At 43.8% G+C, this 26,790-nt stretch overlaps 12 protein-coding genes across 12 annotated transcripts; 3 read left to right on the top strand and 9 right to left on the bottom strand.

Annotated features, from left to right (window-relative positions):
• Positions 1-340: 340 nt before the first annotated feature.
• Positions 341-904, bottom strand: EYB26_009330 (uncharacterized protein; the record flags this gene model as incomplete). The annotated part of the gene is made up of 1 exon (XM_054268580.1): positions 341-904. One exon carries the CDS (start codon positions 902-904, stop codon positions 341-343), a length of 564 nt encoding a protein of 187 aa, XP_054124555.1.
• Positions 905-1,573: 669 nt separating this feature from the next.
• EYB26_009329 (uncharacterized protein) lies at positions 1,574-2,140 on the bottom strand (the record flags this gene model as incomplete). The annotated part of the gene is made up of 1 exon (XM_054268579.1): positions 1,574-2,140. The coding sequence occupies one exon, from the start codon at positions 2,138-2,140 to the stop codon at positions 1,574-1,576; it is 567 nt and encodes a 188-aa protein (XP_054124554.1).
• A 1,271-nt stretch (positions 2,141-3,411) lies between these two features.
• EYB26_009328 (uncharacterized protein) lies at positions 3,412-3,915 on the bottom strand (the record flags this gene model as incomplete). The annotated part of the gene is made up of 1 exon (XM_054268578.1): positions 3,412-3,915. The coding sequence occupies one exon, from the start codon at positions 3,913-3,915 to the stop codon at positions 3,412-3,414; it is 504 nt and encodes a 167-aa protein (XP_054124553.1).
• A 945-nt stretch (positions 3,916-4,860) lies between these two features.
• On the bottom strand, positions 4,861-7,460 carry EYB26_009327 (uncharacterized protein; the record flags this gene model as incomplete). Its single annotated transcript, XM_054268577.1, has 5 exons — positions 4,861-4,985; positions 5,055-5,844; positions 5,905-6,663; positions 6,719-6,837; positions 6,905-7,460. The coding sequence occupies 5 exons, from the start codon at positions 7,458-7,460 to the stop codon at positions 4,861-4,863; spliced, it is 2,349 nt and encodes a 782-aa protein (XP_054124552.1).
• An 840-nt stretch (positions 7,461-8,300) lies between these two features.
• EYB26_009326 (uncharacterized protein) lies at positions 8,301-10,074 on the bottom strand (the record flags this gene model as incomplete). The annotated part of the gene is made up of 4 exons (XM_054268576.1): positions 8,301-8,707; positions 8,798-8,829; positions 8,888-8,972; positions 9,063-10,074. The coding sequence occupies 4 exons, from the start codon at positions 10,072-10,074 to the stop codon at positions 8,301-8,303; spliced, it is 1,536 nt and encodes a 511-aa protein (XP_054124551.1).
• An 877-nt stretch (positions 10,075-10,951) lies between these two features.
• Positions 10,952-11,941, top strand: EYB26_009325 (uncharacterized protein; the record flags this gene model as incomplete). The annotated part of the gene is made up of 1 exon (XM_054268575.1): positions 10,952-11,941. The coding sequence occupies one exon, from the start codon at positions 10,952-10,954 to the stop codon at positions 11,939-11,941; it is 990 nt and encodes a 329-aa protein (XP_054124550.1).
• A 184-nt stretch (positions 11,942-12,125) lies between these two features.
• On the bottom strand, positions 12,126-15,066 carry EYB26_009324 (uncharacterized protein; the record flags this gene model as incomplete). Its single annotated transcript, XM_054268574.1, has 2 exons — positions 12,126-13,808; positions 13,876-15,066. The coding sequence occupies 2 exons, from the start codon at positions 15,064-15,066 to the stop codon at positions 12,126-12,128; spliced, it is 2,874 nt and encodes a 957-aa protein (XP_054124549.1).
• A 1,084-nt stretch (positions 15,067-16,150) lies between these two features.
• EYB26_009323 (uncharacterized protein) lies at positions 16,151-18,002 on the top strand (the record flags this gene model as incomplete). Its single annotated transcript, XM_054268573.1, has 5 exons — positions 16,151-16,216; positions 16,279-16,764; positions 16,838-17,455; positions 17,534-17,703; positions 17,837-18,002. The coding sequence occupies 5 exons, from the start codon at positions 16,151-16,153 to the stop codon at positions 18,000-18,002; spliced, it is 1,506 nt and encodes a 501-aa protein (XP_054124548.1).
• A 1,149-nt stretch (positions 18,003-19,151) lies between these two features.
• EYB26_009322 (uncharacterized protein) lies at positions 19,152-20,960 on the top strand (the record flags this gene model as incomplete). Its single annotated transcript, XM_054268572.1, has 4 exons — positions 19,152-19,343; positions 19,403-19,675; positions 19,736-20,717; positions 20,779-20,960. The coding sequence occupies 4 exons, from the start codon at positions 19,152-19,154 to the stop codon at positions 20,958-20,960; spliced, it is 1,629 nt and encodes a 542-aa protein (XP_054124547.1).
• Positions 20,961-21,169: 209 nt separating this feature from the next.
• Positions 21,170-22,305, bottom strand: EYB26_009321 (uncharacterized protein; the record flags this gene model as incomplete). The annotated part of the gene is made up of 4 exons (XM_054268571.1): positions 21,170-21,659; positions 21,717-21,806; positions 21,881-21,956; positions 22,017-22,305. The coding sequence occupies 4 exons, from the start codon at positions 22,303-22,305 to the stop codon at positions 21,170-21,172; spliced, it is 945 nt and encodes a 314-aa protein (XP_054124546.1).
• Positions 22,306-24,171: 1,866 nt separating this feature from the next.
• EYB26_009320 (uncharacterized protein) lies at positions 24,172-25,024 on the bottom strand (the record flags this gene model as incomplete). The annotated part of the gene is made up of 3 exons (XM_054268570.1): positions 24,172-24,248; positions 24,314-24,587; positions 24,728-25,024. The coding sequence occupies 3 exons, from the start codon at positions 25,022-25,024 to the stop codon at positions 24,172-24,174; spliced, it is 648 nt and encodes a 215-aa protein (XP_054124545.1).
• An 850-nt stretch (positions 25,025-25,874) lies between these two features.
• On the bottom strand, positions 25,875-26,763 carry EYB26_009319 (uncharacterized protein; the record flags this gene model as incomplete). Its single annotated transcript, XM_054268569.1, has 2 exons — positions 25,875-26,484; positions 26,546-26,763. The coding sequence occupies 2 exons, from the start codon at positions 26,761-26,763 to the stop codon at positions 25,875-25,877; spliced, it is 828 nt and encodes a 275-aa protein (XP_054124544.1).
• Positions 26,764-26,790: the final 27 nt, after the last annotated feature.

The following is a 26,790-nucleotide window of genomic DNA, read 5'->3' as shown; positions in this document are numbered from 1 at the left end:
CATTGCTCGTAATTATTGTGAGAGGTCAGTATCAAAGTAGCTGCAACTTTACCTGGGTAGTTGTGGCTAACCACACTCAATGCGAACATATAGTTTCCGGTATTGGAGTAGGAACATGAGATCCAGAGATCAATTGATAAAAATGTTGGAATTAACTTAGGTATCTATCAGGAAATTTGTGCTGAATCATACACCAGAAGCAAATGAAATGAATCTTGCAAACTCCTAACGGTCTTTTTAATGGAATATCAATCTGCCATGGACCCGAAAGGTTCTCAGAAGTAGGTTGAGTGGTGACGAAACCGTAAAATTTCGTTCGTGAGTAGGAAGTTTCCATGAGCTAATTGACAAGAATATGATACTTGAGGTTCGCAGAGGGCTTTTTGAAGGGAAATATAGAGGGCCATCCACCTTCAGATCCCCGCTTGAAGCAGAAATGGATGTCGCCCACCAATTCATATTCACGAAGTCCGAGAGATAATTTGATTTCGCCTAGCCGGACTACCTTTGTTTTTGTTGGACGAACTGCATATGTTGGCTCATATTCACCCAGATCGCCTTCAAATTTGCCAACAGCACGGATCTTGGCTACCTGACCGTCTTCCACTCTTCGGGGCCCAGATTCAGATTCCATGTGCCACATTTTATGCAGATAGAGCCCATCATTCGTAGGTACATCGTTGATGAGTTTCAAAGATAGAAAGTACTTTCCTGCAGGGATCTCAAAAGGCTTTGATGGGGTATTTTCGGGCTGTTCTTCGGTGACTTTGGTCACCTTTTGATTTTGATCATCAAAGTCCCACTGTGTCTCACCACCATTGGTGCTTTTGGCAGGAGCAAAGCTCAAGGCTAGGTATTGCTTGCGATGGAGCGTGACAGGAGTGCTCTGGGTGTTTGGTTCCATCATGCCGTCTTCTGCGTGCTTTAGGTTTCAAGAAATGAAAAGAACTTTTGATAGATAGCTTGTAGTAATGAAGGGCGTAATGTGGTAAGATGGAAATACGAAAATAATGTAAGAAACTCTCTATTTATAAACAGAAACACACAAATAGAGTCATATTTGAGTTATGCTAACATTCATTCCGACTGATATACGACCTCATCTAAACCCTAAGAAATAGGTCGCAATATGACCTCCGAAGCTATTGACACGTCCAAGCTATGAGAGAGTCATAAAGACCCAGTGACCGGACGAAGAGTTATGAGTCCCCCTGATACCCTTCGTGAAATGTTCTTGATAGCTACTGTAAGTAACAGACCAATTAAGAGCACGTCTTATCTAGTCTGAGTCAGGCCATGTCATTACTGCAATCATTGATCATGTGCTCATAGTCATATTGAAACCTAAGGGTATCATGTATTTGTTATCGAGATAATATTCTGTCCGGTGCATACTTTGGATATAATCTACATGCTGAGTGGAATTTGGGTTTGAACTAAGTGATTAGGGGTATATAGTTAATTGTATGGGATATATCTAGTTGATAGTGAACATGTGACCAGTCTATCATACACAATCATCCCCTTGTTTGACCGACCTGAAGTTACTTGGGCATACTAGATACCAATGGTCTCACTCAACGGAACCAGTAACTTGAACATAGTACTTCAGGTTTCCGGCGTACTTTTTAACCACTAAATTTGGGCCATCAAGGAAGAGGTGATGCACGTCTCCCACGAGCATCATTTCAAATTCTTGCATCGGTGCCAGCTTGACACTTCCCAGCGATATGAAACTCCCCTGTGATGGTCTAACCTGGTACGATAACTGCCGATCCAACGGACTGCCTGACCTGAAGATGGCCGTGATATTGACTAAGCAATTGCCTGGATTATCCTTTTCGTCGCTCGGTTCGCAATGCCAAGTCTTGCACCGATTCCTTTGTTCAGTTGTCCCATCGGGCTTGGTGTAGTCTGTTGGAATATCATACTTTATATGAAGCTCCATTTGGTAACAACCTGGGAGAATTCCTAGAGGGTTTTCAGGATCTGTTCCAGTTTCACCGGTAATATGGTTTTGTTCTGCCTCCATACCACCGGTATCTGGGTCAATGCGGCGATAGCCCAAGGCAATGTAAGGCCGGGCGTTTAGAAGATGTGAACTAGTGGAGTCGACACTCATGCTTTCGGTTCCCGGCATCTTGTTTCGAAGTTCTTTGAGATAGAATTTGGATAATAAGTAAGATTTATATGTTGGAGAAGGTTACGTGGATGTAAATGCAGGTCTATTTATACCTTAACACAGGCGTAGTCATATGCAGTCATACTCATCGCATATCACCACAGTCTACTGGGGTATTTGCAACGAGATGTGATTATGTCAACAGAAGTCTGATCAACGAAGATATTGACGAAACCCCAAAAGTCATGAAATATAGATAGAATATGACATGAAGCTTGCATGTAAAGCTTGCTTTCGACATTGGAAGCTTGGTTTCTCCCCAAACCATAACGTCGAAATTGCCAACTGCAAAAAGGGGACTCATGTTCCCGGCCTAACACACGATTCTGACAGCAGCAGTAGATGGTTATGGGACTTACATAACAAGTTTCTATTGACACTAAGTAAAAAGAAGACTATTAACAACAAATACCCTGCTGTTTATCAGTTGAAGTGGAAATATGAACTCGACTAGATATGAAATAATCCGAAGATTTTCAAGGAACCGAGTAAGCATCATACAATGATGTGCCCTGTGCAGATATTTTCGGTGGTATATAAATGATAGCAACAGATCAGAAAATTTTCATTACTGTTTATGGTTGGTGTCGAAGTGAAGTGAGAGAAGAAAACGCTAGGCAAATTATGGCTACATTAACAGGATGTTGCCGCCCATCTGATGTGACTGGGGAAATGAAAATTGTAGAGCCCGAGAGCCTCTGACAGAAGTAAATCAATAGTAGAAGACCTGATCGGTGTAGAATCATTAGACGGTACTTGTTCGCCTCGTTACACAAATTTAAAAAAGCCATATTACACGGTATACGCTGACGGCCTGCGATGTAGCCAATGAGGACCCACGAGGAAGCTACTATCGATACCCCAAGTCATGAAAAATCCTTAATTCAGCTTTATTACAAGCGATATGTATGTATTTACCGTTTTGCATGTGAAATTCGTTTTATGGTGGCATATTTAATTCCAGTTGACCAAGCGAAGCTATTTGCAATAGAGGGTAAGGACGAAAAGAACCATGCTAACTCACGCACCGAATGAAAATATAGGCAATAAAAGCAAGAATTAATCAAGAAAGATAGCTCGGTATGAGAGGAATCATGATTCTAGCCTAGCTGGTCGGAAACTGAGTCATGTAATCTTATGAACTGTCGCTCGAGAGACTGAACACAGTGTCACGACGTTTGGTATCAGAGAATCCAATATTTCCATTCGTGAGTAAGAAAAATTTGGCGTCATAAAACACGAATGTAGTACCTGAGATTCCTCGTGAGTGGTTTGAACATAGCCCCATATTCGTCCCAGAAGCAGAGGTGAATATCCCCCACCAACATCAACTCATAATCTCCCTTATTACGAAAGACTATATTGCCCAAATACAGAAGGTCCACCCTTGTTGATTCAACCACGTACGTTAGCTGCTGACCCATCGAGCCTTGAGGCTTGCAGATAACCAGAATTGGTCTCATGGGCTGCTCAGGTATCACAATCGCACTCTCTATTTCAATATGCCACATTTGTTTCTCGAAGTGATCCTCCATTTCGCCTTTTGAATTCGTAGTTTCGATTGGCTCTTCGTAGGCCAATCTCAATGTTAAGTAGTATGTTCCTATCGGGATTTCGAGAGGTTGATCACGACTTTGTCCTGAGTCATCCGTCGTTCGATCAGCTCTCAGCAACAGTTTCTCGCCATCAGGTCCGTTTTCGGTGGTATTGAAGTCCAGGATAAGGTATGTCATGGTTTTCTCGTTGAAAAGGGGAGAAATCCCCCCCGGATTAGCCATCATCAATTGTAGATGCTGTAGGGAGCAGGCTTAGAAGCGGTTGAGTAAGTGTGTTGTGGCAATAGAGCAGTTGGTATTGTTTGAAAGTTCGAAGCGCGTACAGTAGACATTGGAAAAGGATGTTTGCTTCATGATGACAAAGATAGTGAGAAGAAAATGACGGTAATATCCATTGATTCCAATAATGGAACAAATTTCCAGCTGTGGCTAACGATGAAGTCGGCAATTTTGTGGAATATAGGGTATACACTTTGGCTTTTGTGACTATTCACAAGTACAAACAAATATTGCAACCATTTTGTGTACCTATTATTGTTATTCTTCCTATTACTTCATTGCTTATCTATTATTATAACTAGAAAAGCTGAATAGAAAACTATATTTGAATTAAGATAGACATATTGTATGTTATCATCAATACAATACCCCAAGATTACACGTTTCACGATGACTATGCCCAGCAGGCGAGGTCAGGTTAATTCTATCAATGGCTTGAGATAAATATTCACAATCAGTTATAACTGCAGCTCAAGTTCAGGTATGCGCTGCAACCTCCTACAAAAGTGCGAGTTGTTGCCAATCATGGAAGCCTTCTTACCACCGGGTCCGTCATGTCAGCCTTGTTGCATCCTTTTAGTATGTAGCCCTGCCACGATCCGACTTCGATGACTATCAATTCGCTGTTTGTTGGTTTCTAGTCAAAAGCCTCAGGGGTATTTCGGAATTGTCAAGCAGAAGTCACCAACTGTGGAGGAGATTGGTAGTTTTGGGGCTGAGTACTTAGTTAAAGTGTGGTCTACATACAATTTGATAACGAGTCGACTTAAATGTGGTGAAGATGATTTAATTTAGATAGATTGCTAACAATGGATCTTCACCAGTCAAGAAAATTATACAACCCTAGGTGATCCTTTTTCCCCAAGCGGCGTAATACGCCTTGTCAGCTCCGGTGCTATTTGCCTCCTCCACGATTTGTGATCTTAACTCCTCAAGTTTTGCCGGGGTCACAGGCCAGTCCACTAGACCTGTAAATATCATTAAAAAAACGATCTTTAGAATATAACAAAAGCAACCCAAATGAAAATGTTACGAACCTTCTAGTTTAGGTTTCAATGTGTCAATCATTTTCATCAGATTGTATACACCATCTTTCCTAAGCTGCTCAGATTCAGCACCCTTGCCTAATTTTGCAACGACTTCTTTACTATCAATATGCGATAGCCTGTCAGAGCCTTCCAGAAGTGGTCTGATTCGTAACCCAGCACCTGTATCCTGACCTTTGCTCTCAAGCATGCGGGCCATGGATTTGAAAAGAATTGTGCTGGGTTTGTCATTGTCGAGAATCCTGCCCGATGATAAAGTACTGTCGACTAGTTGAATCCATCCACCGGGTTTGACAAGGCAAATCAGTCTGTCAATGGCTATACGTGCCTCGTTAGGATCTTTTAGCCCCGCTACACAGAACCGCATATGCACCAAGTCAAACGAGTTTTGCCAAGAGGCTGGCCATGGATCCTTATAAGAGTGTATGGACAATGTCATATTCCTCGGTTTCGGGAAAGAGTCCAATGGAAATGAACCAATGTCTGTTCCAATGAGTGCAGCCGAAGGATCGAGTTGTTTCGATAAGTCGTATAGCCAATAGCCATCCGCAGTTCCACAGTCTAGTACTCGGACGTTAGGTTGATTGAAATTAAGTGGAGCAAATACAAGCCCGCCGAGTGCTGCTTTTGATACATTATGTTGAGCACGAAGACGAGATGCTGCGGCTACAGTCCGGTCGCCAGGATAGACATCATTTGACCCTGAATAGTTAACTGAATCAGAGCGTCGAACAAGCTGAACAGGTACTACGAATCGCTTCGGTGTTCCAGCGAGTTCGAGCTTTAGATGCATGTTTGATTAGCTCGTCATGTTAAACGCGTGGATCTGGGATTCACAGACCTTGAATTGGCCCATTACCGATGCGACAACTTTGAAAAGCTCTAGGTGAGTAAAACTTTTCCCAATGCAAGCTCTTGATCCTTGACTGAATGTTAAATCAGCCTTATCCATGTATGTTCGGCGAGCCTTCCAGTCATCGTCACTCTCTCCTTTAGCTCTCATCCATCTTTCTGGTTTGAATACATGAGGCTCTTCGCCAAAGGCTGAACAAACACGGATAGACGGACTGCTCATGGCTATGTCGTAGTATGCGGGAATAAAACGCCCATCTGGGAGAGTAGCTCCACTGGGTCCTACTTTGCGTTCAATAGCAATGTCTCCTCCATGATGTAGTCGGTATCCTTCGCGGATAACTCCCCCCAGATATGGCATGTTTACAGTGTCCTCTAGTGAGACTGGAAACTCCCTGGTATTTTTCACGATCTCCTCATAAAGACGATCTTGTTCCCCCGGATGCTGTGCTAACCAAGACAACACACAGTCAAGCACGCGTGACGGGCTGAGAGATCCAGCTAAGGAGTTGGTGGCACAGTACAGACGAATTTGAGTATCATCAACGATGTCTGGATACCTAGATTTCGCATCCACGAAATGTTGTAAAAGCGTTCTTTTGGGGACCTCATCTGCTGTGGGCTTTTCGACCTCTTGTCGGATACGTTGCACAGCGAAACGAAAAAATGGTGATTCTTTGTGTTTCTTAAATGCCACAACGATAGGGTTTGTTCGTATAACATAGTCCAGCCCTGGCCATTGAGTAAGCTGTCGTTTGTAAGCCCATGTCATGGCAATAATTGTTTTGAAATGGAGATCATACCACTCGAACATAGGCGACATGTTTCACTTGATTTGCAATCAAACCATACATGTCCTTGGCATTATCGAGGAAACCTAATGGAGCACCGAAAGTAATGTTCATGATTGTATCGTATGAAACTAATTCAAATTTATATTGTTAGTAGAAATTCAATATCGCTGGTCTTCATATCTTTGCGAGACTCACAAAAATGGCACCATTGGGTAACATTGATGACGGTCTTGCTTCGGCATTTTTCGTCAAATATGCTCGTCAATTTGTTGATCATATCATCAATGGCTGGTTCGTATAGCTTCAGACTGGACAATGAATAAGCTCCCTGAATTGGGCGACGGTACGAAGCATGTTTCTGCTCATTCCGAATGCCCACGATGGATGTTGGTTTTCCGGGTTGCATGAATGCATTGACAGAATCCGTTTTTTCAAGTCTATCTTTGAATCCTAGCACAACAGGAATGCCAGCGGGATCATTGATGAAGACAGTTTTCGGTCCTACACGCACTACATCCCCGTACTTTTTGTGAATGACCTCGTGGTATGTGATACCTCCTGGGCGGTCGCTGTAGACCCAAGCCAAGTAACACCGCCATGCGTTGGTGTATCTAGCAACCCATGGGCCTGGAATGTCACTCAACGCACGATGCTTGATCTCGAGGCACACGATTCGGGTGACAACAGAGACAACAAGGACTAACAGCGTGCCTTGAAGTAAGGAAGGCTGGGGAATATGTTCTGCTATCATCTTCTTCGTATACCTTTTGCACAGTAAAACACGATTTGTAGGCTTCCCTAGCTATTAACCGGCCGAAGCTGTAGAGGATTGATCAATGCTACTGTGAGAGGGCTTGATAGCGTGCTTTACGGACTTAGTGAGAAACCTCTCCAGGTCTATGAAACAATGTGTCCAGTATTAGTACAATTGCACAAATGACCTAAGCCATTTGATCACATTCACTCGAGTCCTTAGACAAACTACGGTACCTGTTAATCTTACAATGACCATACGTTACTGTAGGTGGGTTTTTCTCTTGTGCTCCATGTCGGCATCGTAATTTCCCTATCCGACCGCGGAGGCGCCATGATGATAAGCACTTATTTCCCCCTCACTCCCTTTTTTGTGGAGGCTAACCACCATCGGATAATCATAAAACAGCTAAATCATAGTAAGTAAATTGATGACATGATAGATATCAGGGCCATGATTCCTGCTTGTATTGTATTGTAATACCTGTATGATTATGGTCAAGTAGGCAGCAAGTTTGTGTTGGGTGGTTTGCCAGTGCGTGCGTATAATGGACTTCAGATTATTGGAGAATGGTGGGGACTTCTAGAGGAAGAAAATATCCTTTGAGTGTTCATTTTACCTATGTATTTCTTTACATATGTTAATTGCTAACAGTCCACCGGTTCCTGCATATTTGAGTGCAGTAGGCATAGTAAATATATTCTGGTTGCTCGATGCATTTATGGAGGAGATCAAGACTGTAAATCTGTCGTGTTTCCTGACCGATTAGATTTTTCTACCCCTTATTGTGTTTATCTGTCGATAACGTCCCCTATAACCTAAAAAATAGACTGCAATTTATTGGCTATAAACTATCTCACTTCTAGATAGGTAATGATAGAAGTAGTAGTAAAGAGCACCCAATACGGTAACAGCTGCTGATAGATAGACCCCTTTACTTCCAAGGACTGCAGGTTTTCGCCGTTGGTCGTTAATGCTCTCTCCTCGTTTGAATTTTGCCCTTAGTTTAAAACTCTTTGGGGTTTCCATGGCATTGAATGGAGGGTAGCGGAAAGTCAACGCTCGTTCCAACCAACTCGGAGAATTCATAACCGTTCTAAAATGGGTGAAACTGTTAAATCCATAGGCGCCATGATAGTATCCATGGCCACTAGATCCGACACCACCAAAAGGTGCACCGGAAAATCCTGCATGAAGAATCACGTCATTGACTGTGACTCCACCACTATTCGTGTTATCGAGGACTATTCACTTGAGTTAGCAGTGGAACATTGGGTATTTTAATATCCCCATGTAGGTCAACATGCCTTCTTGAACTTCTGATTTGTCGTTACTAAAGATGTACATGGCCAAGGGGTGTCCCTTTCTAAGAGACTGTTAGTGACGATAATATGCATGGATCCAAACAGGTTAGAGGCACTTACTGTTTTGTTGCAATATAGGCACTTCGAAAATCACTTTTTATAATTGGGCAGATTGGTCCGAATATCTCATCTCGGAGCAGGGTGTCTGTTTGAGTGTTAACATAACAACATGCACAAAGAGGTACGGGTTCAATTTTATAGAATGGGCATTATAACAATACGTAGAAGGTCCTACCATTTATGTCGACATCCAAGACTACAGTTGGTTCCATTCTGCGTGTTTCACGGTTTCCCGTTCCGCCGTAAAAAATCCTGCCTTCGGTATTGCAGATGAGATTTAATAACCGATCAAAATGACTCGGATTCACAATTGCAGTGTCAACCGTTAATTGGCCATTCAAAAATGTCTGAATCCAATATTTGAGACATTCAGTAAATTGATCATATACAGACGGATCGACAAACACATGGTTGACCGACAGACATATCTGACCAGAATTAAGAAATTTGGAAAAAGCCACACACTTTGCAGCACGATCAATATTGGCGGATTTGCAGATGATGGCTGGGCATTGTCCCCCAAGTTCCAATGTCAGTGGCGTCAAATTCTTTGCGGCTGCGGCACTGACAATACGACCAACGGTCGCAGAGCCTGTGAAGAAGATGTGGTTGAATCGCAGTTCAAGCAATGAAGTTGTTTCTGCCACAGCACCACAGACCACACCAATGGCGCTTTTGTCAAGATATTTGGGTATCAGATGTTTGAGCAGAGCTTGGCAGCTTGGAATAAGCTCAGAAGGCTTGATAATTGCACAGCAACCCGCTGTTATGGCTGCAATCAGCGGCTGGAGAACCAGAAGTAGAGGAAAATTCCATGCCCCAATGATCAGGACTACACCTAGGGGCTCTTTCCGTATTCTCGCCAAACGCAGTTGTTTGGCTACAAAGGTGTCTCCTAGCGGTTCGTCTGCCGCCCATTGATCAATATGCTGGAGATGGTACAAAATATCTTTCCGGGCTCCAGCAAAGTCGGTAATCATGGACTCGATACTTGACCTATTCAGATCTTCTTTCATTGCAGCCGTAAATTCTTTCTCGTTGTCTTCGAGCATCCACCAAAGCTGTTTGAGTTGCCATTTTCGCCAAGCTAGATCTTTTGTCTTTCCAGACTCGAAGGTGTTTACAAGGTTGGTGTGGAGGTTCTGAATGTCTTCAGCAGTGTCATGCAGAACTTTGACCGTGGACATCTCGAATCAAACGCTATATTCTAAGAGTCCAATTATGACAATCATTTGGAGATCTCACATATGGCCGAAGCATGCTTCAGACCTCAGATGCATTCGTGCTATTTCTTTCCGGTAACGGACTGGAACAATTCTTGTGGTTTGTTTCTGGCTCGTTTCGGTATGGTATTGCTGGAACGTTACGCGGAAATACAGAGCTGGTATGTTACGTATGGACCCATAATGTATTGAATGGCGTAAACATAAAATACAATACATAAACACCGCTAATGCGCTGCATGAATAAGCATATTTATAAGCCCGGTAATTTTTCCCCGGATGTGGGGAAAACCATATGTATACAGTATTCACATGGCCGTAACTCTCCAACCATAATCCACTAGAAAACCCTCCGTTGTAATCTAAATAATATCCCGATCATCCCATTGGATGAAATGCGCTTATTTTCCTTGATTGCTTTTTCAGCTCGTGGCTCGTTTAGTCAAGCCGTTGCAAAATCTGCAGCAAATAAGGCTACGTACATTGCACCTCTCACTAGTCGACCCCTATAGCACGTATTAGATCCTTCAGAAGTCTAAATCATATAAGCTATCTCGTATATTCACTGGATTGTATAAGCGAAGTACGTCAAGTCCACACCGAGACTAGATGAGACCACTATCGCCGTTCGGGCTTTCATGGGTCAAGCTTTGCGGTATTAATCCCTTTTGTCGAGCGCTGAATAGTCAGATTACATACATCATGGCTTATCCTCATGTAACCCTTGGATGTAACTTTTTGTTTTGTCTAGGTCTAATTTCCTTTCCTTCATCCCAATTTTTAGTGCGGTTTCTGGCACTCGAAGGTAGGAATATAGTAGTTTAGTATCCCCGCGTGCGATATGTGGAACCTACACTACTATATTCCTGGATCAGCACCAGTCAACTTGAACGACATGCCTAATGACACCGCTACCACGGCTTCTGCCGGAACATCAGCGACTTCACGGTTTCTTTGCGTGAGCGGAGTGGCGAATTTCCGTGAACTGGGCGGTTACCCATGCGATACTGTCCCTCCTGCTCCTGCGTCAAACGGTTCACCGCACAATGCATCTGAAGCGACCCTCCAGGGTAGTCATTCGTCTATTCGGCCTGGATTTATCTTTCGATCGGCTCAGCCGTCGCAGATTAACCCGGCTGGTATTGCCACATTAGCACACGAGCTTAGCATCCAGGTGATTTTTGACTTTCGTTCGCAAACCGAAATTCAGCTTGTCACTACTCATTATCCTGATTCGCTACTTGAGATACCTTGCACGACTCGCTATTCCGTGCCGGTCTTCAATGAGGGCGACTATTCCCCAGCGTCGTTAGTCAAGAAGTACGGGGTATCCCCCGATCCTGTAACACATTCCGCTTCCTCCACGAGTGCCAATCCTGCAGGATTTGTCCCCGCGTATGAAGCCATCGCACGAAGCGCAGCAGAAAACGGCAGTTTCCGTAAAATAACAGAGCACATAATACAGCATCCGGACCAGCCGATCCTGTTTCATTGTACTCTGGGAAAGGACCGGACCGGAGTTTTTGCAGCATTGCTATTGAGCCTTTGCGGTGTTTCGACTGAGAAGATAGTTGAAGACTATGCTATGACTACCGAGGGTTTCGGAGCCTGGCGGGAACATCTAATTAAACGCCTGCTGCAAAGGAAAGATGCAGCAACACGCCAGGATGCGGAATTCATTATCGCCAGCCACCCGGAGACTATGAAGTCTTTCCTAGACGATGTCGTGCGAGCTAAGTTCGGAAGTGCTCGAAATTACTTTGTCCAGCAGTGTGGATTGACAGAATATGAGGTTGATAAGTTAATCCATACACTCGTGATTATAAAATGAGCCCCGGAACGATGCGAAAGACAGTATCTGAGTTTAGTGGATAGACAGTTTCCAATAGTAAATTGCATTGTATACGCGTATATGTGGCATTGATAAACTTCAAACCTAATAAATAGTGCATTTAGTTTCAAAGGATATAGCTTCACGTAATTGACGGCGATCGAATCTCTATACAATACGTATATCATAACTCAAGGGACATGCGAGCGAGTATCTTTCGAATGCCAATGTTCTCATCCAAGCCCTGCCGTTCCAATTCCTGGATTGTATCAAGTGCCTCTGTCTTCAGTTTCTTGACAACATGACGAGTATAATGGAATGATTTCGTGCTCTCCATATACGATAGAGCATAGCGTTTAATGTCGTCCTCACGTGGCTTTTGTTTCAGAATATTAATGAGCTGCCGGTTCCCAGGGTTGGCTCGGATGCTATGAATAATGGGGAAAGAGAATTTGCCCTCTGTCAGATCCTCACACAAACCTTTATTATCTGCATATGCTGTGGATTTCAGGTTCAAGTAATCATCACAAATCTGGAAGATGATGCCAAGTAGTCTTACAAGTGGTATAAAGTCAGCTTGTACGGTCGCTTCGGCTTGCATTAGTTGAACAGCAAGGCAAAACAGCCCTCCAGTTTTGTTCGCGACCATGTCAAGGTACTGCTCTTCTGTAGGACACATGAGAGAATCCCGCCAGAAAAGCTCCATGCCTTGACCACGGTGGAGATCAACCAGAGAACCAACATAAATACTGATAGCTTTCGGGTTCTGTAACTTCTGAACCTCTCGAAGAGCTAGGAAGTACACGTAATTCCCTGAGTTCATTGCCTGCGCTGTGCCAAAGATGCTGTGCGCTACAGGTTGCCCGCGGCGGAGGATTGATTGATCCTGAATATCATCGATCAAGAGTGAGGCTGTATGTAACATTGATACCACCTTAATAATGACAGTTAAACTGCGTTCTGGAACTTTGAGCCATGTGTTGAATGATTGAATCAGTTGTGAACGCATGTTTTTGCCAGGGAGGCTCTCTAGGTAGTTAAATGGACCCAGAAGAATTTCTTCTTCATAGGTTGTCCAATCACTGCGGTGATAGTAACTGCCTGAGTGATCTGTATGGATAGAAATAGAATCTCTATTGGACGTGCCGTCTGTCAGAGGCACGTCTTGATTTGCGCCATTCACTTGGTGGCCATTCGTTTCTATGATCGCAGGAGTTCCTTCCACCTTGCCATTTGTATCGTGAGACAAATCCAAGCAATCATTCGTGCCGTTGACACCCTTGGTTCCGTCCGTTTCATGCGTACCATTGATACCATTCGTTTTGTGAGTGCCATTAGTACCATTGACTTCAAGTTTACCGTTGATTCCGTTGGTTTGTTCGATTCCATTAGTGGAAGTAGCGCTAACGCCGGCAACGGGTTCTGTCTTTTCTTCAAGTAAGTCAGTTGCTCGTTTGAGAGCAGCCAAAAGGTATGCTTCCGAAAGAATCTCTGATCTGTATGTAACTTTCTCAACCCAAAGCCACTCTGAATCAGCCTGTGTTGTTTTCTCAGATAGGAAGGAGGAACCATTTTCAATAGCAATCTTAATATCGTTTCGTAACGATTCGGGAATCTCGTCGACGTAAAAAGCATAAGTTAGGATCAACACTGCATACGCAGTCTCTTCTTTGGATGCTCGAGTGCTACCCCATGAGCCTCCTGGCTTCTGGTCTTTAAGCACGGTAGAAGATATTCTTAGCAGCAGACAAATTAAGTCTTTGCTGATTGAATGATTACTCAATGTTATCTTTGAAGTCTTTTGAAGGTTCGTCAACCGTGTCATAGCTTGTGTCATAAGCAGCCAAGAATAGTATGGAGATAAATTCTGTATCTGACTGTTAGCCATATGAAGTAACAAGCATTGTGAGAAAATATTGATTTCATGAACATACCCATTTATCCCGAACATCCAATGCCGAGTCTTTGAATTGCTTGTAGAGGAACCTTATAGCCTTTTCGATCTGAGCGCTATAAAGGGACACGTCTTGGCTATATAGTAAAGCAAGAAGAACATTACAATTGGCGGAGAAACTGGGATTTCGCTCCTGAGAGTAGGTCTTGAAGTGATGTTCTTCTTCAAACTCTTTCAGCATGGCGTCAACGGAGACTGGTTGATTCAGAAGGTTGAGCACCAAGATTGCGGTAGCAGTATCATCTGCATCAGCGCCAACAAAAGGAGAAAAGCCGAGAATTCCTTTTTCGGCCACAAATGCATCACGCAAGTATGTTCTGATCTTCTCAATGAAAGGCGCAGAGTTCAAATCATAACCCACTTTAAGCAAGGTTGATAGAGGCCAAACACTTTCAAAGATGGTGGAAGGAAAGGCGCTCGGAACACCGCCGGATCCTTTCCCAGACGCATGAGAAATGACGTGGCGGAGATAGTGCTCGCATTCATCATCCCATTGCGTTGAATGCATCATGTATGCTGCTGTAGATGATGGAGACGCCATAAATGACCCATTGACTTTGTGGTGACTGACTTTATTGAAGTCAATGGCTCCTATGAACGCTTCTAGGGAATGCAAAGCAGTCACTTTGATTGGAAGGTAAAGATATTGCGATTTGAATTTTGATAGTTTCTGCTGCTCAATTTCAAGCAGACGCGCTCTACCGGGAAAGACAAAAGTAATGCCCTCTTCTCGAAGATATCTGAGAAGTGCCGGGACCAGGATCTCGAATCCGACGTGGAGTGTACTGTCAACATTCCATTCATCGAGAAGTTTTTGGAACGCATTTTGGGCTCTGTCAATGCGAACTGACAGATTTTCTTGTGAGAGACATTCAATCTGATAGGGGTTTTTGAAATGTCTCTTTAATGACAGTAACGAGGCACCAGTGTTGAGAATTGCGTCAATTTCAGACGCGTACATCTCCCAACCACCATCTTCAAGCTGATGAGATAGAATATACTCGAAACACTCTGGGAAGAGCCATGCCTTGTGTTCATCAACCGTCTTGCTAATCATAGAAACCCATGCCGTATCATAGATTGCAGGGCTCATGAACCCAAACCCTCGAGGATCTTCGACTTTCTCCCCCAATTGCCGCACCAAACCTGCTGCTGACTCCTGCAACTCCATTGGGTTCATAGTCTTCCGTGGGAAGGAAAAGGAAATTCCACGGTATTTCTCCTGGAAGAATGGATGTCTATATTTGGTCGGAATTACGGTCGTCCAAACCCGGGCAATATAGCTCTTCGCCAGAGGAAAGATTTACAGTTTTCAAGGACGCCCCATATAATGGTAGCTGATCTACTCTTGTCGCTACCCAGGTAAATCTCCTATAGAACATACAGACCCTGGATAAACCACTCCCATAGTAGCCATATCGGGTATCAAAACGCATAATAGATCAATTACACTAGTGGTACCGGTATTGCCCATGACTCGAAATCCGCTCACTAAATGATAAAATATCCGCTGTGGATTATCAGCATACCATTATTTACAAGTTATCATCATATACACGGAGTACACTGGGCCAGCTGAATCCGCCACTTGAGGTCATCATCATGTTGTAGTGAGTACAAGAGGCGAGGTCAATCCACACAGCCCTAATGTCAACTCTCCCGTCCATCCATACAATACGAGAGACGGGGACATCAGGGGGCCATATTTTTGTAAATACACAATATATTACACTAGTAATTAATTACATGCATGTAATATCCACCCAAGTGTCTTACATGAAATCTGGAAATAGATGCAATATATCTGACAGCTATTGGGTTGTCTTATCTGAATAGTATCAGCTGAACTATGTAAACCATAAGCGTCTTGAACATATTCTTCAGTTAGCCCGCTTTTATCAATTGATATTTTGAGAAATATATCACATTTGAATTCTTCACCATTACTGTGGCGTTTCGAATGCATAATTTCTTTCATGTCTCGAACTGATACACGTGGACTAGTTGTAATACACGTTATATCTGAGACGGACTGTATTTGCTCTTAGGAACCAGAAAGTCTCTATGTGCAGCTTGAGCCGCTATCGGAAACCCTAGAAGCAATGTCCAACCAAGAAATTTCAGGAGTGACTTGCAATAAAGAGGGTATGTGCCTGAACAAAATAAACTTTGAGGGTTTTGACAAAGTCCAACTCTTGCTTGTTGACTTGAAACTTTGCCCTTAACCACTGTTTCGTTGTGATATCAATATCAACATGGCTCCGAGGATCAGTCTGTCTGCTCTCTCCATTGGACAGGTAGCAGCCTTGCTGTCTGGCGCTGTAAGTTAGAATCCCAGTGCCGCTATTCACTTTATTCTTTCTCATCGCCAACAAATATTCAGTTCGTTTCATACGTAGTTGGTATTGTGATATACAGAATCTACTTTCACCCACTATCAAAGTACCCCGGTCCCAAACTCGCAGCCGCCACCCGTCTTTGGTGGATGAAGCAGCAACTGAGTGGTCGTTTCCCATTTATCGTTCACGAGTTGCATCTCAAATATGGCGAAATTATCCGCATAGCTCCCACCGAGCTCTCTTTCACGGGTGCTGATGCCTGGAAGGAGATTTATGGGTTCCGTAACGGTCTCCCTGAAAATCGCAAAGATCCTGGTGAAAATACCGACGCGGACAAATCTCATCCCACTATCATCAATGCCGATCGTAAAACGCACGGTAGTTTGAGAAAGTTGTTGTCCAATGCCTTCTCAGACAAAGTCCTCAAGGGACAAGAACCAGTCTTGTTGCACTACATCGATCTTCTAGTCAGTCGCTTGCAAGAAGTAGCGGACAAAGAGGAGCCTGTAGATATTGTTCGATGGTTTAACGTAAGTAGCCTCGTCTTTTTTATACTATTCTACCAAAATTAGAAGCTACCCAAAACTAACTACCGAATTATAGTATGTAACATTCGATATCATCGGCCATCTCGCATTCTATGAACCATTTGACTGCCTCAAGAACAATGACTACCACCCTTGGATGTCCATGATTTTCAACGCCATCGTTTATGTCCACTACATCCGTACATTGCAACGATTCATTGATATTCGCTCAATTATTCTAGCCATTATGCCCAAGAGAATCGTTGAACGTCGCAAATGGCATATCGGTCTTGTTGAAGAGAAGGTGAAGAGACGCAAGACTCATCACCCAGACTACATTGACTTTATGAGTCACTTACTTCAAGCTGAAGAGAAAGGTCATCTCACCTTACCGGACCTGGTAGCAAATGCCAACTTGATGGTCATTGCGGGCAGCGAAACCACCGCCACGATTCTGTCGGGTACAATCTACTATTTGTGCACGCACCCACGGGTGATGCAGAAGCTCCTTGATGAAGTTCGCGGTTCATTTGAGTCGAGCGATCAAATCAACATTGCTCGTATCAGTCAGCTCAAATATATCAATGCTGTCATTGATGAGTCTTTCCGCTTGTATCCTCCCGCTGCAGGCAGTCATCCTCGTATTACTCCTCCCGAGGGTGCTAATATTCTTGGCCAGTGGCTTCCTGGTAATGTACGTGCGCCCTTGATCGATTCGCTATCGTAGAAATTTTGACGAAAGACGTTGATGATTTGCTGACACTTCTCATAGACATCCATGGGCATGGCTCAATACGCTGTGTTCCGCTCTCCATATAACTTCAAGGACCCCGAAATTTACCTACCTGAACGGTGGTTAGATGAAGAAGGACCGTACAAGAACGATCGCCGTGAGGCATTACAACCATTTTCTTTCGGTCCACGGAACTGTATTGGTCGAAAGTTCGTAGATGTTTTATTTTCCTCATGTCTCCCTGACTTTTTTCCCCCTTTCTTCTTCTCTCCTTTTTTTTTTTTTCATTTTTCAGAATATACTGGTCGCCGACGATATACTAACTCAACTTTCATCTTTTAGCTTGGCAAATATTGAAATGAGACTCATTCTCGCTAAGGTGCTGTTCAATTTCGACTTTGAACTGACTCCTGAGTGCGCCAACTGGCCCAAGGATCAGTATATTTACACCTCATGGGAGAAAATCCCACTAAAGGTCCATATTACCTCCAGGGCTACAAAGACTTGAAATATTACGGTATATGTTCAACACATCCGTTACGAGGTTGATCCTACGGTTATGATACCTGGGTTGTGGTCATGTCGGCGAATTCAGGATTCGATTTCGTCTATTCTGAAATGGTTCTTTTTGTTGCACCGAACTCTACTCCGTCCCTATTTGTATATCAGAGCGGAGATATGCAGTGTGTTTTATTCGATAGTTCAGTACTAGCTGTTTCAAGTTTCAACTAGACATGGAGTTATATCTCCCTCGGCTATAACCCGAATTCAACTTACTTGCCCCAACTGAATCCTTTACCCCGTTCACCCTGCCGACTCCGTAAGCACTACTGACACGGGCCATTTTCGTCCCCCTTCACTGATTATGAGACTACTACATAGTAGTTAGTTAGTTAACTAACTATATATAAGTTAATTAGTTAGTTAGTTACTCCGTACTACGTAGCTAATTATATAATTAAGTTCAGGCAGCAAGCTGTAATGATTAAACAAAGTTGGAATAGATCCGGACTGTCTAATTAAGAACGAGATTTCGAATATGTGCGGAGGGGAACACACAGCTTGGCACGTCATTGAACCTAATCCTCTCCATCCTCGTGATAATTCGCCGATGTGTATTGCTTCGTCAACCTTGGCATTTAGCCACTTTCCACATTCGAGTCATGATACTTCCCGGAAAAATGCAATCACGTATCGTAAAAACCTTGCCAGTATGTACGATAAGCTCTAAGCAGGATCTTCTGCAAGTTGTCACGTTACTGAAGAAAGACGAACTCATGTTTCCACGCGATGTAACACTCCACAAGAGGGAATAATGTCCGGGAACAGCTTACGCCTCTCAGTCGAGGATAGGCGTTAAAATTAGGTTGTAACGAGTCGAGATCTGTTCGTATGTAAAAACGATGTTTGTATCTCGTAATATACTAAGCGTATTGAAAGATGACTACGTATTGTTACAATATTGTTTCATAGCAAAACATTCGCGAGGCGAGACGAATTTTGAGCGAAATATTGCCAGCACGTGAAGATTGTGTACGACGGTAGGAAGACACTATGACCGTATGATCGGATAGCTCGATTGAAGTTTGAAGTGTCCCATCACAGAAACGCACAATCGCAATATTCTTCAAACCTTGAGGTCATCAACTCATCCATCATGACCACCACAAAACGTGCGGTGGTGAGCTGGGCTTTGCTGGCCATTGTGGTGATTTTGATGGTCCCCATGAGAGCTGCATTATCAATCACCAGCGTTACCATTCTATCTTCGATAGTCGTTCTCGTCTTTTGGAAAATCTACCTGCGGCCGTTTTGGTTTAGTCCATTGCGACATCTGCCAGAGCCCAAGGTAAGCAAAATTCCGCCACAAACGCAAAATAATGGGTAATAATTTTTCTGCGAATCTAGGGAGGTACACTTCTCAACGGACATGTAAAGCTCGTTCCTAATGAGCGATCTGGTATGCCTCTCCAGGAATGGATCAATGAGGTGCCCAACGATGGTCTCATCCGATATCGTATGATGTTCAACAAAGAGGTCCTGTTCGTGACGAGTCCGAAAGCATTATCGGAGGTACTAGTTCAGAAAAATTATGACTTTTCCAAACCGTACAAACTACGACAGGGATTGGGGAGAATACTCGGAATTGGTCTGATTATTGCGGAAGGTGAAGAACATAAAGTATGTCTTTGCTCTCCAATCATGCAGGTATATCGACAGCAAAGCTAAACGACATAAAAGAAACAACGAAAGTTATTGATGCCAGCATTCCTGCACCGACACGTTAAGGATCTTTACCCAATCTTCTGGGAGAAATCCACCTCATTGGCTGCCGAGCTGGAGCAGAATATTAAGCGCTCCGGACAATCTAGCCAGGTCTTTGATGTCGCAGACTGGCTTGCTCGTACAACTTTGGACATCCTAGGAGCTGCAGGCCTTGGTCGGGAGTTTGACACGCTGCACAACCCTGATAATGAAATCGTTAGAGCATATCGAGGGGTCTTCGAGCAGAAGCCGCCAAAGGGACTATTCAGGATTCTGATGTTTATTGCCAAACAACAAATAATAAATCTCCTAAATATTAAACGAAGCGATAGTATTGGCGCCGCTACTGAAGTCTTGACTGACGTGTCTCGCCGTTTGATTAAGGATAAACGCGATGAAAAGGTGCAAGATTCTAAAGACAGCGTCGATAGATCGGTCAGGAGGGATATTCTCTCCGTGGCTCTCGATTCTGGTAACTTCACAGATAACATGTTGGAAAATCATCTTTTGACGTTTCTCGCTGCGGGACATGAGACGACTGCTACATCAATGACATGGGCGATATATGCACTGTGTCTATATCCACACGTACAACAGAGACTCCGGGAAGAAGTGCGCGCAACGCTCCCTGTTGGAACAATGCGCGGGGCAAATACGGTCCCAATCACCGCAGAGTTGATAGATAGTTTACCCTATCTTCACGCCGTTTGTAATGAGCTCTTTCGTGTCTACCCACCAGCTGGTCTGACAAGACGGGTTGCTGTGAAGGATACATCGATCTTAGATCAACACATTCCAAAAGGCACGGTGATAGCGATTTCAATGCGTGCGCTCAACATTTCAAAGGAACTTTGGGGTGAAAATGCTTTTGCATTCGATCCCGATAGATGGATGAAGCCAAACCAGGCTAACAGTGGAGGAGGTTTGACCAACTTTTCGTTCATGACGTTTTTACATGGTAAGAAAACTTCTCATAAACAATGTATATTCTCTTGAATAAAGACTCATTTGCATTCTAGGGCCGCGATCATGTATTGGACAAGGATTCGCTCGTGGAGAGTTTGCGTGTCTACTTGCTGCTCTCGTTGGAACATTTGAAATGGAACTGGAGGATACCACGTCGGAGTTGGTAATTGAGACAGGGCTGACTTCCCGGCCCAAGGACGGGCTTAGGGTACGACTACAGCCAATCCTGGTTTAATGTCTCCCACAAACACATCGATAGACCAGTTTGATACTAAATGAAAATATATTCAGAGTTATATAGTGATAGTAGAATCCAATGCTGTGTCATATCGTATCAGATATATTCAACTAAAATATATCCCTAGCTATAACTCGAATCGAAGAAGACTTGACAATCATTTCTAACAGGAAATTGAACATAGCATAGCTCCTATTGTGTAGAAATTAATCTAATGGATCATGAGGATTCAGATCTGTCATGACATCCTTGCCAAACTCTTGCAGTCCGATCCGAAGCCAGTCCGGAAGTGCCCGGGTAATTGGTGAGATGTAAGCCGAAGCTGGCAACATGATGTTCTGCGCTCGACCACTCCACAGAATCTCGGCAATGGCAGAGCCAACATCTAAAGGTTGCAAGGGCTGCAGTGAAGGGGGCAATTTAATGCCTGTAAACATTTTGGTGCTCACTGCAGACGGTGATACGCATGATATGCGCACTGCAGGGGCCTTGTAGACATGTCGAAGTTCGGTTTGAAGACCTTCGTAGATCGCCAGAGCAGCAGCTTTGGTGGCTGCATAGTCTACTACTCCGGCCGTTGCAAGATGCCCAGTTTGAGAGGCAACTATCACGAAGTGGCCGTGGTTCTTCTCAGCAAGGGGAGGTAAAAATGTTTTGATCGTCCATAAAAGACCGAGGCTATTAACACCGAAAGTCCTGGAGATATCAACATCAGAGGGAGTCACCGTTAATGATGAGAAAAGTTTCACTTACAGTTCGATATCCCGTTTGGTGGCCTCAAGCAATGGCTTGCCACGACATATCCCAGCATTTGCTACGACACACGTAGGTGCACCGACTTCCCTAAATTCAGAGCTGGTCAGGGAGTTCATGCATATGAAATGCCCTACACATGTCAAGGGAATAGATCAACAAACCGAGTTACAGTGACTGCAACCGACTCGACCTCATCGAAGTTTGTCAGGTCGCATCGATAGTAGTGCAGATTTTTAGCTTGGGAATTCAGTTAGCTAGACTGACGAGCAAAAGTGTGCTAGCAGGAATTTATCTCACGAGCTTCATAAGTCAACGGCAAAACATCTAGGACGACCACTTGAGTTCCTTTCGAGGCGAGCATTTGCGCACATGCTGCTCCAATTCCATTGGAACCTCCTGTAATGAGGATGATCTCGTTTTGCCAGTCGAAAGTGTCTGTAACACCGTTATTCAGCGCCCGATAACTCAAGTAGCGATTGAATCTGTATGCGATATATGGGAGACCTAGCCAATAGGCAAGCTTCCAAGGCGATACCGGCGCCTGCTTTGAATACCGTTGAAAGAGAGCTGGTAGATCAGATGCCATGGTTTGTATGTTCTGCATTTTCAAAGGCAATTGTTTTGACACAGATGAAGCTTCCCGAACGTTGTTGACGCTTATTCAACATCACCTAGTACGACTTTTTTTTATTCTACTGGGATTAATGCCAGAACAGATGAACTTCTGTAGATTGTAATAGCATCCAAACATAATAAAATACAGTACGGTCAAAGTAATAGAAAACAAATAAACTAACGTGGGGTAAGTTACGGGACCCACTGAGGCTGTAACTTACACGTGTAACCGACATGAAGGTACGTAAATGGAAATTGGTGTCAGCCTGATAAGACAAGAATAGGTAAACACAGGCGAGTCAACCTGGGTTCTGGGTTATCTTCATCTGTGTGGATCGGCGGAGAATCTCAAGGTCAGACAAATAATAAGATGTGGGTATTGCACGGAAATTGCATAACATCGCATGATACGTCCGTAATATCACCTGTGTATTTGTAACCAGGAACGATTACAAAACAGAGCAAACTCCAACCTGCGATAAGGTCATCGATAAGGTCTGGACAAGATAACAAAACAATCAGGACTGATACTGTATACTCGCAAATCTCCCTCCTCTTTTTTCCTTTGGAACCGTCCATTTTCATCTGCGGCAATAAGGACGTTTTGACGCCTATATAGTGATGCAATCACTGTGGAAAGCGATATTGGTATAGCATAGCAGAGGCCAGTAGCAGGACAAAGTAAAACGAGCTGTATTTGCACAGGAATGCCCGTTAACTTGAATGGTGGTAGACGTCATCATTTCGATTGGACTAACAGGACATAGCCGAGAGCTGGAAATATCTCAACCCGTGTGCTTGCCAAGTTTCACACAACCTGCAACAAGATGGCTTTTCTAGCCTCTCATCATATTTCATAATGTTTAAGCTGCTAAGTTTAAACACCAGCACGATCAATATAACGTCCTAAACTGGAGAAATTTCGAATAAAATCAGTGTTGCAACTCCACATTGTTATTCATACGTTTGAGCGTGTATGCTGAGACCCATTCTTGTCCTATGGAATTGAGAGATAGTGACTGAGAGAATCCGATAGTCCTGCTGAGCAGGAAACTCAGTACGAAACTAATCTATATTAATGGTAGTTCGAAGATCAGATAGTAAATAGAGAAGTCTTTGTGGAGTCTAACCTTTCAACCTTGGTGTCTGACAGGGACACAAAACACTTACAGAGTGCGGTGGAAGTAGATGTCACAGCATGGGGTGAAATAACGTCCCATTCATAGGTTTGTATGTCTAGATTGGTTGTTATGCCTCCATACCTGGTTTCGAGCAGTTTGACGCGACGTTTTGCCTCGAATGGTGCGTACGGAGTAGCACGGCGGGGTCCTTGTGGTAGCAATATTCTGCCAGTTATTGACCCCAGCCCTCCTTTAAACAAGTATTAGTTGATAGCACTGGGTTAATGTATACAATGTTCTTCGATACCTGCTGAAAGAGCCAAACCCCTGGCGAATGAAATGATATCCGCAGGCTATATAGTCCGTTGAGCTGGACGTGCAACTCAATCTACACCAATTTTCTCAATTCTCTTCTGTTCAATTGCTTTGATATCTTCTCACACGTGAACAATTTTAAAGTCTGGTTAACAAAATCCAAACACAGTCATCGACTCACTTTTCTCTAATTATCCCTTCGGTCTTCACCGTTATCTACATGTCGTCATTTCCCCGCAGATATTCGGGCTATCTCGCCGATATCTACTTGTCCTTGCTTGAGATTGACAATATTCACCATTGATTAAGATGCAAAGGTGAGAAGAAGTTCTCATTTTTGTCTCTTGGTAATACGAAATGCTTATTATACATGAATGATGGTGATTATGACTCGCAAACGTCTAGGAAACCACCTCCGCACCCATACTCGTATAACGCAAAGCAGCCTTGACAATTTCCAGGATTATATCAACCTCGTCTGATGTCCTCGGAGTATATATAAGTAGATATGTGGCCGCATATTAATGACGTTTTCAAGCCTACCTCCCAAGGGTCTCCATCCGGCAAAGGCATGACGCTGATCCCAGCCGGCCTCAATGACCTCTTTGGCATCCGCCGGAGAAAGTACAACGTGAAGAGAATGGTCGCCTGTTTCATGGATATGAGCGATCTCGCCTCCTGTTTGAACTGCCTCGCGTGCGTGATGGATCGTATCGAGTAGCCACATGGCATCGCTATGTTTCTCAGCGTTTGAGGGTGCCACTTTGATTATGTGGGGGTTTTTGCTGGCTAAGATGTAGAAAGCTGCTACGAAATCCTGTTTTCCCCCTCTCTGATTAGCCGATATTCGTGACGATATTCGCGACGATATTTTGGGTCGATCGAAGACAAAACGTTTTGAACATCGCCCGCAGAGATCTGACTTATTTGTCTTTGTGGAACAGCATGCGCACCCACAACGGGTCTCTTCCCATAGCGTTGAGGAAGTTGATCATTTGCAATGGTAAGATAAGATTTATTCTTGCCCGTCAGGACTTTTGGCTCATATACCCCAGTCCCGAGCATATCCTGTCCAAAAGGTGTAGCGATAAATCTAGAAAAGAACCAGCCAAGGGCATTGTGAGGAGGACCACCGGGGCCGTAAGAGATGAAAGATCGATAGTCTTGATAAGCCGGTATGGACAGTGCTGTAATTATGAATGCGGTGGCAGTCAAAAGTGAATGACGCCGAAGCACTGAAAACAAGCCGGGCATTATGGTGTACTGATGCGCAAGCGTGGGTGGTTGTACGAGCTTGATTTTGGATAAAATATTTCTAATCCGATAGATGCGCGTTTCAACTTATAGCCGTATATCATTCATACTATCGAAATAAGTATATTTATAAATTAAAAAGGTCGGAATATGACAGATCAACTCAAATGAAACCTGCTTTTCAACTGCTTGATTAGGCCTCCATTCCGGTTTACAGCTCTCTCTACTACATTCAAGCAGGGTCCAAAATATTTAAATCCCCATGACATGACATATGTTGGTTGGAACTACTACGGACGTAAGCATTTCCAATCAGAAGCCGCGTTGCTATGTCTCGAACATGCTAATCTTTCCGATTGATTTTCAGGCTCTGTCTTACAGCACAGCTAAATGGCTTAGCTATTCGTTAAAACATATTATACAAGTCTCTTGTTATTCCTGAATTAGCGACGCGGAGCGATAGCCAAGCTTCTGTTTTTTACCTTCTCATATAATTCAGAAAATATTCGATTTTGGATGCATAGTCAAAAGTTGTAATGTTGTTGGTGTATACATGATGCTGCAACTATCACTTAGGAGCTCGTATGAAATCGTCTTAATATAAACCCTCCCATTTAGCGATAGATGTATGGATCATCAACCGGAATAAACCAAATCTCGGCATTAAGACGCGCACAATCCACGATATCGCCATAAGTTTGGCCATCTATGTTTCTTGCCTCCTCATTAGCATCGTATCTGCGCAATGCTTCAATCGTAGAGGCGGTTTGACAGGTAGATTTTGTTGCCTGATTTTAGTCATCAATACTTTCCTCCAATCAACTCTGCCCTCATACCCGAGTATAGAGGATTATGATGATATGTATGCGTGTCCCGCCGCGCTGAGCGCATCGCCTGCATCATCGAGCAAATAATCAGGGAAAACCCCAAAGTAAGCATATCTCTCAACATAATCCTGAGTATCCAACCAAGGCATCACACTTTGCAAGAAACTCACCTGCTGATCATCATTTCCATAGCACTGAAACTCCGTGATCCATAGGGGCAGCTGCAATGTATTATAAGCATCGGTGACATTACTAGTGAACCAATCGGCACCAGATTCACTGTTTCCAGGTTCGCAGTCCTGGTACCAGTGAATGCATGCAAAGTCGAAGTGGCAGTCAGTGCAGTTACCCATGAAATAACTTGTCCATACTCGGGAGCTGTAGTCGCCGCCGGACGATGTGCTGTCGTAGTTGTTCCAGAGGACATTGGGGACACCGATGCGGACGGTGCTTCTCAACCTCTCCATATAGGTTATGTAGCGTTGAGCAGCGGCCGCAGGGAGGAGGTTGGAAGAGCCGGAGTATGTGAGGTCTGGCTCATTGAAACCGAGGATGTTCACTGTGCCAGCCATTTGTACTGCATCCGTCCAATCTGGAGCGTCGCCGGAGGGTAATCCCCAAAGCATAGGGACACTATACATTTATGTTAAATACTTTTTAGAATCGCATAGTTGAATTCGCGCTTGGTACTCACAACTCAAAAACTAATGAAAGATTGTGTGAAGGATAGCCCCAGTCATACGCCCAGGTCACTTGGGAAGAAATAGCAAAGAAGTCATTTGCGTAGGTCGCATCCCCGTAAACGTTGTTGTTATTATATACAAGACCTCTTTTGCCTGTTCCATTCGCTGCTGCTGCTGCTATGCTCGCAGTCACAAGAAACGCAGCCGTAGTTGACAGGAGGGATGTCATTTTGGACTTTTGTAGACAGGCGATGTA

This window comes from Talaromyces marneffei, chromosome 7 (genome assembly GCF_009556855.1).
Source record: "Talaromyces marneffei chromosome 7, complete sequence".
In the NCBI taxonomy this organism is placed as follows: domain Eukaryota; kingdom Fungi; phylum Ascomycota; class Eurotiomycetes; order Eurotiales; family Trichocomaceae; genus Talaromyces; species Talaromyces marneffei.
This window is presented reverse-complemented; position numbering and strand designations above follow the sequence as displayed.